Raw genomic sequence first — 13,892 nt, 5'->3', positions numbered from 1 at the left:
TCTCTTTAAAAAATTATAAAGCTGAAATGGAATAAACAATAAAATATGTCCGGTTACATGTGGACATTGATGTACTTAATGTCTGGTATCATTCTAATCAGTTAAAGTGACTTTAACGAGTGTGTGTGTGTGTGTGTGTGTGTGTAAAACCCAAGTCAGTGGTAGAAAACAATGTGTGTGTGGTGTGCTAGTGTGTTTATGTGCTAGTGTGTTTATGTGCTAGTGTGTGTCGGGGAGTCTTGGATTGTTTTTCATGCTGCAATGAGCTGATATGTGAGATAGAGCTTTGCTTATACACAGCTGCCCCAGCACCCTGGCACTGTGTGAGTGTGAGTGTGTGTGTGTGTGTGTGTGTGTGTGTGTGTGTGTGTGTGTGTGTGTGTGTGTGTGTGCTTGGATGGCTCTAGTCATGGTGAATGAAAGATCAGAGAGAGAGAAAAGGCAGATGGACCACCCTGAGGGCCAGAAGACAGACAGACAGACAGAAATAGAGAGAAAGAGAAACGCGCCAGTTACACACCAGTAACACACTTCACACTTCCTCCTTCCCATCACTGCTGCTTTTGTGTCAGCTGATACGCGAGGACACTCGACGGGATAATGAAGCATCGAGGTAAAGACGGCGAGCTGCCTTTACGTGCAGTTCGCGGTCTCATCTCCCGGCCCGGACCACTCAAAAGCAGCAGCGGCGCTTTCATCTGGAATTGCCCCTCCTTTACTTCACATCCATCATGTTTTAAAAGTTTGCACGGCCAAGATCACATCAGAAACTGGGGAATTATACTTTTAAATGTAAGGACCATGACATGAAAAGCACTCGGATCTACAGGAACAATCGACATAAAGAGCACAGAATGGCCAGATTAAAAGTCTCGATACAATCAGACCAGTATTATTTCATCTGATTAATTCCAGATTAACAGATAATTGCATAAGAAAAAGATTAATTCATAAAGCCGCCCGTGCGAAACAGCTGTGCTGCTGGTTTCCCCGTCTCAAACTGGCCAAGTGTCAGCTGGAGTGTTCAGACGAGATGAGAGAGGCTGGGAAAAACTGAACGAAGCCCCGAGAAGAAAAGAATTCTGGCAAAGACGAAAACCAGCGACAGAAACAAGAGCAGAAACAGAAATGCACCGGATAAACGAGTTAAGTCAGGCAAGACAGAAACGGCAGAGTCAGAATTAGGGAGGGGGGCGAAAGAGATATAAGACACGAGACTAAAAAAAAACAACAATAGGACAAGAAGTGGGAGGTATAGGACAGTGGTGGAACAGAGAGGGAGAGGAGAGGTGTGTGTAGCAAAGAGATGGGGGAGTCAATAATGACTGATTACTGTAATTCAGCCTGTCAGAGACATCGACCTGCTGCTACCACCAATCAATACACACCAGGACACTCACAGACACACACAAACATCTGACAACCAGCATGCTTCGCGCCATGCTTCAACAGACACACACACACACACACACACACACACACAAAGGGAAGATATCAGGATATAGAGACAGGCTCACATATAATTTAGGGACAAGAGCATAACTGCTGAGTAACTGGGATCACAGAAGGCACTTACAAACAATCTCGGAGGAGTGTGAATATGGATTTCAACGCCAGCAATTCGTTCATGCGCCACGCTGGTCCTGAAAGTTTCAGGTGGCCTCCCGCGTGTGTTCTCGTGCACCTATTGTGGCCTTTGCCGACTGCAGCGCACACGAGCAAGAGTGAAATAATCCATCGGGGTGACTTATTTCTGAAATGCCAAAAAAAAAAATATATATATATATATAGGGAAGGACGAATAAAGAAGAGAAAAAGGGACAGGCAGACACGCGGACACACACAGGAAGACGGCATCATTAGGGGGTCAAATTGCTTTAAGTGCTGCTCAGAAGAATTTCCAATGATGAATCCCTAGCTCAGGTTGCCTCAGCAGGGGACACGGTCACCTCACGCGTGTCTGTTGTTTCCCCGAGACGTGTCGATGCGAGCGGAAGCGCTCCTGAGAAGAGCGCGCGTATGATCACACGTGTCTGTGCGCGAGACCCTCATTTACAGGCTGAGGGGAGAATCATCGACGTATTGACTTCTTCCAGACAAACTACCATTGCTTTGACACAAGGAGGTGGTACACACACCTGCCTACTCGCTCCTCTTTCTCTCCTGCACGGACGCAAGCGGAGACACAACCTGTATGTCTGGACAGCCCATATGCTTAATATACAGGAAGACGGCGGAAAAATGCATATCTCCCAAATTGGACCCTGAAACATAACCAGTATTCACACATGTATGCTAATAGGTCCCACATTTAAACAGTGTTGTTTTTAAATCCCAGCTCTGATTTCAAAAGGATACAAGTTCTGGTACAGAGGAATGAGGGATTTCAGGGCTCGGCTGGCGTTGATGGCTGTAGCTCGGACCATGGTAGGCAAAATCTTCATGTCCACGATGGCGCCGTCGAAGAGTGGCCCAAAAAATGGCACCTAGATGTTCAAGAAAATGTAAAGACCCTACAGTGCGAGCTGACACGAGACGTAAAAAATTCATGTTCACAACGCAAACTTTTGGAGCCGTTAGATTTTAGTTGCCAAATCATTACCGTAAACTTGAAGTCAAACTCTGGCTTTATTTAATTCCTTGCTTTGCTTGTGGAATCCACCAAGGAAAACAATGTCAGGCTCTTTATTGAATTTAGTTGTAGACCAGGTCTCCAGGTCTCCGAATCATGCACTCAGTGTCTGAATACAGAGCTTTCAGGACAACCACACAGCGAATATCTTATCTAACTTGTTTTTGGATTCATGGTAATTTAATAGTTTTCCTTGCAGCATGAATGGCACAGAATAGAGTTATGTTATTAGTGCTGTGGTATCTACGCCATACAGAAAAAGCAGAATTCTATTGCGTTAGGTCTCGTTTAAAATAGAATTACACTATCAGTGCTGTAGTATTAATGTCCGTGTTTTAGACTGAAACATTAACCAGAACAGCAAGACTCGGGGGCAAGACGCTCTTTCAGATTCTTAGTCTATCTGGATGCACGTCAGTAACAACCGGCAGGAAATGATAGATGATGCCCCAAAATCCCTTAGCATGTTCACAACAATTTAATGCTATATCTATTCGGCCTAAACATGTCCAACTCCAAACACGAGAGATAAGTCCGCACAGGGCCTGCTGAATGAGTGCTTCATCTTTTTATGTCTAACAGAATCCATAATCCATCTCCGTCGTGCATCATGGACGCAGAGACTCGTGATGATCTGTCCCTGTGTCGTCCGAGCGTTTGAAAATCAGGCTGCCTTTCACCATTTGTGACTGACTAAGGGAGCCACGGGATCAAGGCCTTACTGACATACTCACAAGAGCAAACTACAATAGGAGCTAATGAAAATAAATGTTCACCATTTTGTATTTTTACCTCAGGCTTTTTTAGGATATGAATGGAGTACATGTGGTTCTTCATGGGATAGATAACAATCAGCACGTCTCCAAACTCGGTCGGGATGATCCCCCGACGGTAATCTCTGCAATGCTCCGACCAAACGATGTGGACCTCGTCATTTCCCAGGTGTCTAAGCTGGAAAGTTAAAAGACAAAAGAAGACAACAGTTCCAGGTGAAAGAAAACCCGTATTATTTTTTGCTCCTTTCTTGCAGCATAAACAACTTCGAGTCAATGCCGACCGTAGCATTGACAGATATAAGCATTTAAAGAGCAGAGAGGCTAGGTCCATCATAATTCCAAGGCCTTTGATTTTGCCCGGGTGCTATAGGTGGCCCTGAGGTGATGGAGTGACTTTGTGAAGATGGGGAATGGACATAAAGACAGAGTGCGGCTCCGACAAGATGGATTTCAGCCTGGAAGACAGATGGGGCTGAGCGTGATGTTGTGTTATTTTATTTATGTGTGTGTGTGTGTGTGTGGGGGGGGGGGGGGTCTGCCAAAGCCCAGAACAGACGCAACAAGAATACACCTCACAGATATAAAGTCCAGCAATGCCGAATGACCACTTTTGGCGATTGTCTTAAAACAAATACGAGTAAAACTGGTATCAATTTTTTAAGCAGAATATTCATTACGCTGCCTTACAGAAACAAAAAGAATGCACCTAAAAGTCAATGGAAATGAAAGTAAATCACATTAAGGTTTGCATGTGGGTTCGTCCACTTGCTACAGTAATGCTCACTGAATTTTAAATTTGAGTTACGGTGTTAATCAGCCTGATATTTTACGTCAACTGCTGCATTAAGTTGATTTATTAAGAGTTTTGGAACACATGCCAGATTTATCAAATCAGAATTAAAATAAATCTTCTGGAGGCACTCCCCGATGACAGTGGTTGGAACCAAAAGTGTCACTATGACACACAACTCACAGCTCTGCCATTATCGTGCTCGGGAAGTTAGAATTACGACCTCTCGGCTGCATTTCGGTCGTCAGATCGCTTCCATCCATTAGATGGAAGATTATAACGTGGAAAAGTGGCGTCTCGTCGTCTGATGTTTGAAATGTATCGATAGTTCGGAAAATATTTCACTGAAGGTGATGTCACCCGAGCAAAGAATGGGAACTGGACAAACGCCCCGGATGTGACTTAAACACATAACGGAGGACGAATGTCTGCTTCTCGTGCGTCTTCCTGCAGAAACGTAGTGCATGTTGTGGTCGACCACATGCGTGTGCACCTGTGTCCAACAGGAAATATTTATAGTTGTGCTGTTATTTGGTCAGAGTGATGCAAAAAAAAAACTAGTGGATGTATGTCTGTGTCAGGTTGTGTGTGTGTGTGAGTGTGTGTGTGTGTTTGATGGGGCCATCAGCTGATCAGGGAGATGGATGGTGTTGGACCAGGCGCTGATAATCCAATGAAGAGCCTGCAGCAATGTGATAGGCTGAGACGCAGGAAGTATGATCAGATTAAAGGGACATTATGGCCTTGTGCAGAGCACCTATTGCCTGAAGGTTGACAGGTGCACACACACGCGCGCACATACACACACACAAAATAAAACTGCCAGTCGAAACAGTGATACAAGGTCACACCATGCACAAACAGACAGGATGGCTCCCAAGAATCATTAGAGATGTCGTTGTGCTTTAGTCACACCAATGTCCTCAGATCGCTGTTTGCTGTGGAGTGAGAGTGCGCGTACACACACACACACACACACACATACACATCTTGAGCCTTCTACTGTATGAGCTGGACAAATTATTAAAAAAAGAAATCCCCAATCTGCTGATAAATCTACCAAATGACAGTTCAGGTGGGCAGGTGTTACCTTCTTGGTGAGGTTGTGATCCTGGTCATGAGGCATGCGGGTGGAGACGTGGTAAATGACCTCAGTAGTGGAGGTGGCGTAATACGGTGCCGTCTGACCCGTACTGCGATTTCTCTGCAGCCCTCCCATGAAGCCACAGTGAGTTGCGAGGTCCACCTTCACGATCACGTAAGCACAGATACGTCGATATAAGGGAATTGTTCAGTCAAAAAAACAAAACACTTCAATTTGAAGCTTTTAACCACAGATTAAAACACATCCTATTTAGAGGAACATTTGTGTGCCTAATATCAGAGACATTCCTTAACTGAAATTGGCTTAAATGCAAATTACCCCAAATAAAACACAGTCCCAATAAACAGGCAAACAAACAGGCCACTATATTTAAAAGGCTTTATCTAAACAAATTACCTCCCAGCCGAGCCCAGACACAAAGTCTTCATACGCCTGGCTGCCTGCTGTGTTGGTAAGTATGGAGTGTTTGTCCTCTTGACCCTCGGCCACATAAAACACTGCAATTTTATGAGTCTCACGACTAGAAGAGAAGCAAAGAAAGTGCCAGTTAACAAAATACCACTTTTTTCCCCCTCATCAATTTCAATTTTTCTGCATTTCCTATTGTACTTGTACAGTATTGTGGCAACACTGGCAGTATTGACCCATGAAGGAGGGATAATTGGTATAAAATAAAATTAGTGTCATTGCTTCAGTAGGGTTTTACACATTTTTTATATATTTTCCTCTGGGAAATCGACAGAAATGAGGGTTCAATTTCAATGAGCACAATAAAAGGTAACGATAGCGATCAACCAATGTAACGCAATTATTCACAAGTGTAAAAACAAACAGACGTTCTAAATACTGATTGATTGCTAAAGATGTCATAAACCAACAAATTCATACATTCACGGTGACTGTTTCATCGGCACTAAATATATAGCACGTGGCCTAATGGGATATTTGCTATGGATTGTGTAAAATATGAGGCATAAAGAACAAGATAATCCAATATTTGGGGCGGACAGAGAAAGCAAATAAAATAAAAGCAAATAAATAACACCAGGGAACCGGGTATTTTCTTACCACTGCCGTGAGTCCAGGTTCTTTAACTCTCTCAATAACTTTTCATTCTTTCTCAACAAATGAAAGTTGCTCCTGTAAGACAAAGACACCGGCACAAGTTAGGAAACACAAACAGCGATTTTCAACCACTAGATCCATTACTGGGATCTGGCAGGAGCGTGTTGACTATAGATCCCATAAAAGGGACATTTGTTGGGCTGATACGTCAGACAATTGTTCCCCTCCTGCTGAAAACCCATTTTATTAATCCCCAAAAGGGAATCATTCAAAATTAAAACATGTATTTAAAAAAAAAAATAACATGATTCATAGAGCGTAATGATATTTTACAGTTGTTTTTTTTTCAACCCTCCTCTATACTCTATATAGAAAAGCATAAAAAAACTAAAGTATTTTTATGCCAACAAACAAGCCCACGGATCATTCAGGGTGTCCGCGAGCCCGACCTTCACTCCGCTAATACGCCACCGAGGCATGAGCAGCGAGGCTTTGAGTGGCCTGATAATGACACATCATTCTTTTCACTCTTTGGGAGAAAGGGACAAAAAGAGCAGAAAATAAAGTCTGCGTAAGGGCGAGAGAGGGAGAGAGATAGAGGGAGCAATTTACTCTTTATTAAACTGATACTTGGTAATGGCCTCATTCTCTGCTCTAAAAGACTCCATTTACACCCTGGATTATAGAGAAGAGCACAATAGGGGACACACAGATGCACGTGGGCGACTGTCAGTATCTTAGTGTCTGTAATGTCCTGTATGAATACCTGGAGAGACATTAGAGGACAATAACAGATGATTAAACGATCTTTTTCCCCTCTCTCCCCCCCATCTGTCCAAGCAGCCTTATTATTTAGATATTTTAGCGTTTTGTTTTACTTTTTTCCCCTCCTCCTCATCTGCATGCGGCACATTGGTCCCGTTTCCTGATTTGCTGTCTCCACCACGATTGTTCGCCCCTGCCAGCATCGTCTTTTATTCAAACCTGAAATGGATCGAGTCTGATCGATGGAGTACTGTACTCATTATCACACTTTTGGCCAGACACGTGTGCACGGTGCGTTAAAAAGCCTATTGTGCAGGCTCAAAGCAGCCTCAGTAATTCCCTGAATAAACTCTAAAGAACCATGAGTGTCCATTAGGGATACCTTGACATAGTGTTGTTTAGAGACCGCCACAGAGAGGATGTGCAAATGCTCTACTATCTGGGGGGAAAAATGTTATCCAAGGTCACCAAAATGTATGTGGAGCTTTTAAACGATCTCTCTTAACATTGGATGGTTCAACATAAAGTGCACTATTGAAACCTGATGACGGAGAGGGAGCACATATGGGCGGAGGCAGGCTACACCCCTGCATGAGTCGCCCGTTCATTGCAGGGCCCTATTTGAGCATTTGTGGGTTTGGCATTTTGGCACCTTCCCCTACTACCAAAACACCTCCCATATTTTGTTCTATTACAATATAATGGTGCACTACACCTTTACACGGATATAAGCATGCGCATCTCTAAATACAGAAGAAATTATCTTGTGTGATCAGAGATCATTAGAGAGATAAACTACAACTTCAAGCCTGGAGGACCACACAGGAGCACTACTGTAGAGAATGTGGCTTTGCTAAATTGCCGCCATATTATATTAACTGGCTCTCTGGCAGAGAAACAGCTAATTCAATCGCAATCCCCATCTTTAACATGGGGAACTCAGCGACTGTATAGTTATAATCCAATCGGCATTGAGCAGGGGGAAAAAAGTTTTTCACTTATTAACTAGCAGAGGATAAAGAAACTCAAAATATGGCCAACATTGTCTCATTTTGGAAATTGTTAATTATTAGGTCTTGATTTACTGTATAAACATACAGCACACTGATAGAATGCACATTTTACTGGGTAAAAAAATGTACTCGAGAAAAAGTGGTTTAATGTTATTCAGGGAAGGGCTGCAGCACTGGGAGTCACTTTTGTATTTGCATTCTGCTGCCTGAATTCACTCTGGTGAAGATGTTAAAAGGCATTTTGTGATGATAAAAGATGCTCTTTCCATTCGCCAATGTGGAGCAGAGACGAGTCACATAATCCAACAAAGACAGGGCCCTAGTCACTTAAATAATCAAATTGTCAATAACTGGCAGGGAGTTACATCAGTCATGGCCAGTCTAACCTTTTCTCCCAGGAATTGAGTCCCAGTATGTTGATCAGCAGTCTGCAGTAGTAGAAGGGCGACTGTGGGGTTTCGGTCTGTGGTTCCACCTGCTGCATCGCCTTCATGTTTAAGTCTTCGCCTCTCTGAAACATGCAGCAGTTGAACTTGGTTAAACCAACGGTAAGTTAAAAAACAAAATCAACGGGACCGACAAAGACACGTGAAGTCTGAGGATGCTGAGGCTAAAGCTCACAGAGCGGCACGACATGTACATACTTGAAGGACAAACTCTCTCTCGGCAGCACTCTGCTTCAGGAGCGCATTGATGACATCATTCTCCTGTTTTTCTGAAACGCAACCCGGAGGAGGAGCGGGGATGTTCAGTGGCGTACCTGGAGGAATCAACCAGATGACAAATAATTAACGTGTGATTCGACTCGAACGGGGCACAGCGCGACGGGCTTCTGCTAAGCCTTTGTGTGATACGAGCACGCGCCGCGGCGGCGTTTACGCTCAGGGTTATTCACAGCAGTGATTCTCAGCAAGGCCGGGGCAAACAAATACTGTGAAGATTTAATGAGTGTTTGCAAGGAAGCAACATTGCTGTGCGCAACCCTGCAGCTGCTCAGTGCCGAGGGGACAGTTGTAAAGAGAAAAGCCGAATAGTCCAATATGCCGGAATCTAAAATCTATAGCATTTTTTTTTGTGATTTATATGCATCTTTGAAAAACACTTATTTTATCAAAGGTTTTATTTCTAAAATGGACAATTTAAAACAAAAATGGCTAAATTCACAGTCAATAACTGTTTTTGGATCAAAATATCCAGACGTGCACAACCACACAAGTTCAGATGTAAGACTTTTTCTCCATCTTTCATCAGTCGAGCAGTTCGAGTCACTAAAGTTTCACTTGGAGAAGAAACTGAGGAATGTGCACGATCCAACTTTCTACCTAAACAACTTGTTGAAAAGTGAAAATAGAAATATCCTGACATTCTAAATTAAATCCTTTAACGCTATTAAACAAGCATGAACGGCACAGAAGACCGTTTTTGTACATTTGAAGTGCAGAAATCCCTCAGAGAAATCCCGGCTTAAACTATGAACTTGGTGTGTGTGTGTTTGTGTGTGTACCTGCTCTCTGTAAACACTCAGGACTGGAGTACCCCAGGTACTGCAGCATCTCATCCAATGCATCGTCCCCCTCCGTCAGCGAGTCCCACGCGGGCACTGCCTCCCGACACACGCGTTTCGCCAAAGGCGGAGCCAGGATCTGTTCAAGGCTCGAGTCCCCACGACCCTCCTCGATCTCCAGTCTATTTTCGGCCTTCTCCGTTTCCTCCTCGGTCACATCGTCTTCACACCCTGTTTCGTTTCCTTTCTCCTCTTCGTCAAATTTCTTCACTTGCCTTTCCTCCCCCTCCCCCTCCCCCTCTCTGCTGTCCTCCGTCTCACTGTCCTCCTGTCTGCTCTCTCCACTGTCTTCCCTACTTTCTCCCAACTTCTTCGACTGTCCTCCCTGTGAAGTGCAGAATTGGAGACTTGTATCGTAGCAACATTGAGCATGCGGCGAATATGTGTGCGTGGGGCTGTTTGGGGAAGAGAGCGGAGGCCCGTAGAGGACGGCAGAGTCCCAGGAGTGTTTTCCTGCTACATCACGAATGATGACACGGACGCAAGCAGGAGCAGAGGACAAGCCGGCTGTCATTCCACCTCCTGGTACACCCGATTCTGATCGAATCTGTGAAAAACAGGAACGGAGGGAACAATAATCATCAAATTTAGGTTAGAAAAGTTATTGCGGTTTGATGTGTTTACTTCAGAGCCTCTTCATTTATCCAGGTTCTTAAATTCGGGTTTACCTGATATACTGACAGCAGAGTGGAGCCATTCAAAACCAGGAACTGAAGGTTTGGCGAGTGGAAAAGCTCTGGACCGAGATCTGCGCTCTCACAGAACGGGTTGTCTTGGTTCTCACCAACCTACAGAAAAATATAGGTGTGACCCCACTAGATTAAATAATGATGCTACAATCTGTGACATGAACTTAGTTATAAAAAAAAAGACTTTATTAGTCCCACAAGGGGAACTTGAGTAGATCCAAAGTTAGCATCGCTAGCATCTAATTGAGAACTACAGCTGCACGATAAACCATTAAAAAGATCCTGATGTCAATTCACATAGAGCTCTCATTTCTAACCCTAACCCTAACCCTTTCCTTGAGGTTTACCACAACAAATGCTCATATTTTCCTCCTAGGTTCTTTGAAGGGCGCCCATCTGTGTCACTGCAGCTGCCATATGTCTCACATTTTGCCTATTTCAATTTCTTTCCTTCGTTATTACGCTCAGCAGAGATACGGTAGCTATTTAATTAGCCTGGTGCTGGTGAAACTTGCGCCATCATCTGTGTCTCCAGCTCAATTTTAAGCTAATAAATATCTGTGATTCATATTTTCCTGCAGCACTAGTGAAAGAATGGCCACAGACTCGCATATTAGATATTAACAGATAAAATAAGAACAGTAATTACAACTCTTACTACTACTAGATATGCTCATAGCTGTGATTTTAAAATAACATCTTAGTTTAGTATGAACCTTAAGAAATGTCACATCAAAACAACGGTACATATTCCTTCCCCATGTAATCCAAAATTCATATAAAGATCCTATTAAATCATTTCTTCCTTTTAACAAGACTGGTAAAGGTTCAACAAAAAAAAATTCAGCTGCTTTTGCTTCAACAAGAATGCGGTTATACACATTACTCGGACACAACAAATATAATACGTAGCTATGAAATAATGCTACCTGGCTAGAGAGGGTAGCGGGACCTCCAGACATTGGATAATGTCCGAGATGATTGACCAAGTGTGTGATCACTGTTCTTGCTGCAATGGAAACGAGACCCTGCTGAATCCGGCTGTGAACTGCAGAGGGAGGGAAGAAAACGCAGACAAATGGCAAATGAGCGGAGCTGCAGAAACCAGATTCACACCTTTGGATCTCTAACCCAACGTGTGACTTCTGGATTAAAACCGAACTCCGGGAATCGCTGGAAAAGATACAAACCTACGCTCAGGCTTGTACATGCTTAGTTTGCTATATATCACCAAGACACCGATGCCATCACACACTGTGCTGCCAGGAGACACTGGCTAATCAACACCATTAAAGACACACTGGGACATGTACGAGCTTTCCAATAACTCCTTATTGACAAAGCTGCATGAAGAGTACAGACATGGATCGACAAGACATTCTGAAGCACTCCCAATCCTTAGGAGGGCTAAACAGAGGGGAAAAAACAACAGAAAAAAAGAAAAAAAGGTCGCTCTAAAGATCACTGTTAAAATATGCTCGTTATTAAAAATACATAGTAGCAAAGTACCAGGTGAAAGAGAAGAAAGTAATGAAGCATTGAAGAAGACTGAAAAAGAAAGAAGATAGGAAATGCATGGTATATCAAGGTGCTCCAGTCATTACTCATCCTGATGGATCACAGCAGGTGACAAAGCCTTTCTCTCTCTCTCTCTCTCTCTCTCTCTCTCACTCACACACAAACACAAACTCGTACACACAGAGGAGGGAAAGCCGAGCAGAGTTTTTAAAAGAGAATCTTTGTGGGTTTTCACAAGTTACATTATAAATATATCTGCTTTGAGACATTTATTTCTGTGTCTCATTAAGGTCACATGATTAAATACCTTCGGCGACAGGCTGAACTTTGCTGGAGCGTTCAGAGTCTGGGCTGTGCAGCGGCTCTGGCTCCCGGAGGCTCTCTAATGGAAGGAACGGGTCATAGTCTGGGCTCAGCAGGTCCGACAGCTGCATTGGATAATACTTCTGACTGCTGAAAGACTGGGCTCCATACACACACCCATGCAGCACCTAAATAAGGAAAGAGGATATTTTTTCAAATAAATCTGCTTCAGATGTGCTCTGCTGATGGGCCCAGTTATAATCTGACACATTTAGACCTTATAAATACAGCTGAGCAGTGTTTTGGTTGGCTGGTCCTTCTCTGGAGGGCTTCGTGTCTGAACAGGCTGCAGTAGAGTCTTTGGAGGCAGAGCCATCACCCAGTCCAGCAGACACAGCAGGAGCGATACAACCAGCTGGAACAAACACAGTGATACGAGTAAGAGGTTACGAAACCGAAAACGTGTGGGCGGAAAATGAAAAGGGTTTGTTTGCTTTTACCCTCTTATCCTGTTCATGAGGAGAGGACTCAGTAGAAGGCAGCAGGTGGGTGATGGTCGCAATCAAAATCTATATAAAAGCAAGTCAAAATCTTAATTCTACAGTACAGTATAATAGGATGGCATTATAGTGTTGTAGTGATGTTCACTCCTTTTTTTAGGATGAACAACATGTCTCACCTCTACAATCTTCTTTGGAGTTTCAGGGGGGAATTTCTGAAGATGATCCACATAACTGATTAAGAGGTGAAGGATGTCCGAAGCCACCAGGGCGACATTCTTATTGGGGTACTGTGTGATTGAAACAAACGTGCAGTTGTTAGTTCTTTGGGTTCTAAACCTTACACATTAGCAGGTTTAGGACAGGTTTCTCAGTTTGAACAAATCCACCACATTCAGATGCTGTGAGGATCCTGGGTTAACAGTGTAAATGTGTATTGAGCGGCTATTTATAAAACCTTTATTTTCGACCCATCCAATTGTATTAGTCTGATCTATTGTGTGTGCTGTCAACAGAGAAGAGAAGAGGCAGGTGGTGAGACAGGAGGACATCAAAAGAAGAAGTGGCTCTCCATGGAAATGTGTCAATTCCTCAAGCTTTGTGTGTGCGTGTGTGTGTGTACAATATATGTTACTGTGCCCATGTCTGAGGCTACTGGCTGCTGGTATGAACATAAGAGATGCCAAAGTTGACAACATGTGTGTATGAGTGTGTGACACAGCTTGCAGCATTCCCTCTGGATTAGTCTGCTATCTGAAGGAGGACCAAACATATTGACAGTCCAGGACTTGCTCCCAGGAGTGGGTGAATGCAAGTGTGTCTGTGTGGCTGTAATGTCTTAGCAGGCCCTTGGCTGCCGATACACCAGCTAGGGATTCCAAGATGGAAAATATGTATGTGTGTCTGTCCGTCCCGAGCCACTTGGCCATAGATGAGACACAGAATATTGGATAGCGTTATTTCCAATGCACAGGCGTCCCAGTCTCGTTGCCTGGACCAGACAATACCAACCGAGGCAATTTCACACCAACACTTATAGTCACCCCCAACAATGTTCCCATCATAGTTTGGCTCTTTACCGTCCGCCGTGGCAAAAACATTGGCGCTGAATGTGTCCAGTGTTTGAGCCAGTATATTGTTTAAACTCACTTAAGCTGCCATTATCCTACATT

At 43.7% G+C, this 13,892-nt stretch overlaps 1 protein-coding gene across 7 annotated transcripts in view; it reads right to left on the bottom strand.

Annotated features, from left to right (window-relative positions):
- Positions 1 to 13,892, bottom strand: part of ralgapa1 (Ral GTPase activating protein catalytic subunit alpha 1) — a 43,835-nt gene that overhangs the window by 11,902 nt on the left and 18,041 nt on the right. For all 7 annotated transcript variants that reach the window (XM_029827024.1, XM_029827002.1, XM_029827018.1 and 4 more), the window contains 14 exons: positions 12,900 to 13,010; positions 12,721 to 12,789; positions 12,498 to 12,635; positions 12,225 to 12,408; positions 11,329 to 11,447; positions 10,379 to 10,498; positions 9,651 to 10,257; positions 8,791 to 8,906; positions 8,533 to 8,657; positions 6,372 to 6,443; positions 5,700 to 5,823; positions 5,289 to 5,444; positions 3,425 to 3,583; positions 2,359 to 2,486 (listed from right to left, as the gene is read on the bottom strand). In XM_029827024.1, the coding sequence (XP_029682884.1) occupies positions 2,359 to 2,486; positions 3,425 to 3,583; positions 5,289 to 5,444; positions 5,700 to 5,823; positions 6,372 to 6,443; positions 8,533 to 8,657; positions 8,791 to 8,906; positions 9,651 to 10,257; positions 10,379 to 10,498; positions 11,329 to 11,447; positions 12,225 to 12,408; positions 12,498 to 12,635; positions 12,721 to 12,789; positions 12,900 to 13,010 (2,228 nt within the window). The remainder of the gene's footprint in view (positions 1 to 2,358; positions 2,487 to 3,424; positions 3,584 to 5,288; positions 5,445 to 5,699; positions 5,824 to 6,371; positions 6,444 to 8,532; positions 8,658 to 8,790; positions 8,907 to 9,650; positions 10,258 to 10,378; positions 10,499 to 11,328; positions 11,448 to 12,224; positions 12,409 to 12,497; positions 12,636 to 12,720; positions 12,790 to 12,899; positions 13,011 to 13,892) is intronic.

This window comes from Takifugu rubripes, chromosome 2 (assembly GCF_901000725.2).
Source record: "Takifugu rubripes chromosome 2, fTakRub1.2, whole genome shotgun sequence".
Classification (NCBI taxonomy): Eukaryota; Metazoa; Chordata; class Actinopteri; order Tetraodontiformes; family Tetraodontidae; genus Takifugu; species Takifugu rubripes.
The sequence above is the reverse complement of the archived record's forward strand: the minus strand, read 5'-3'. Positions and strand labels throughout refer to the sequence as shown.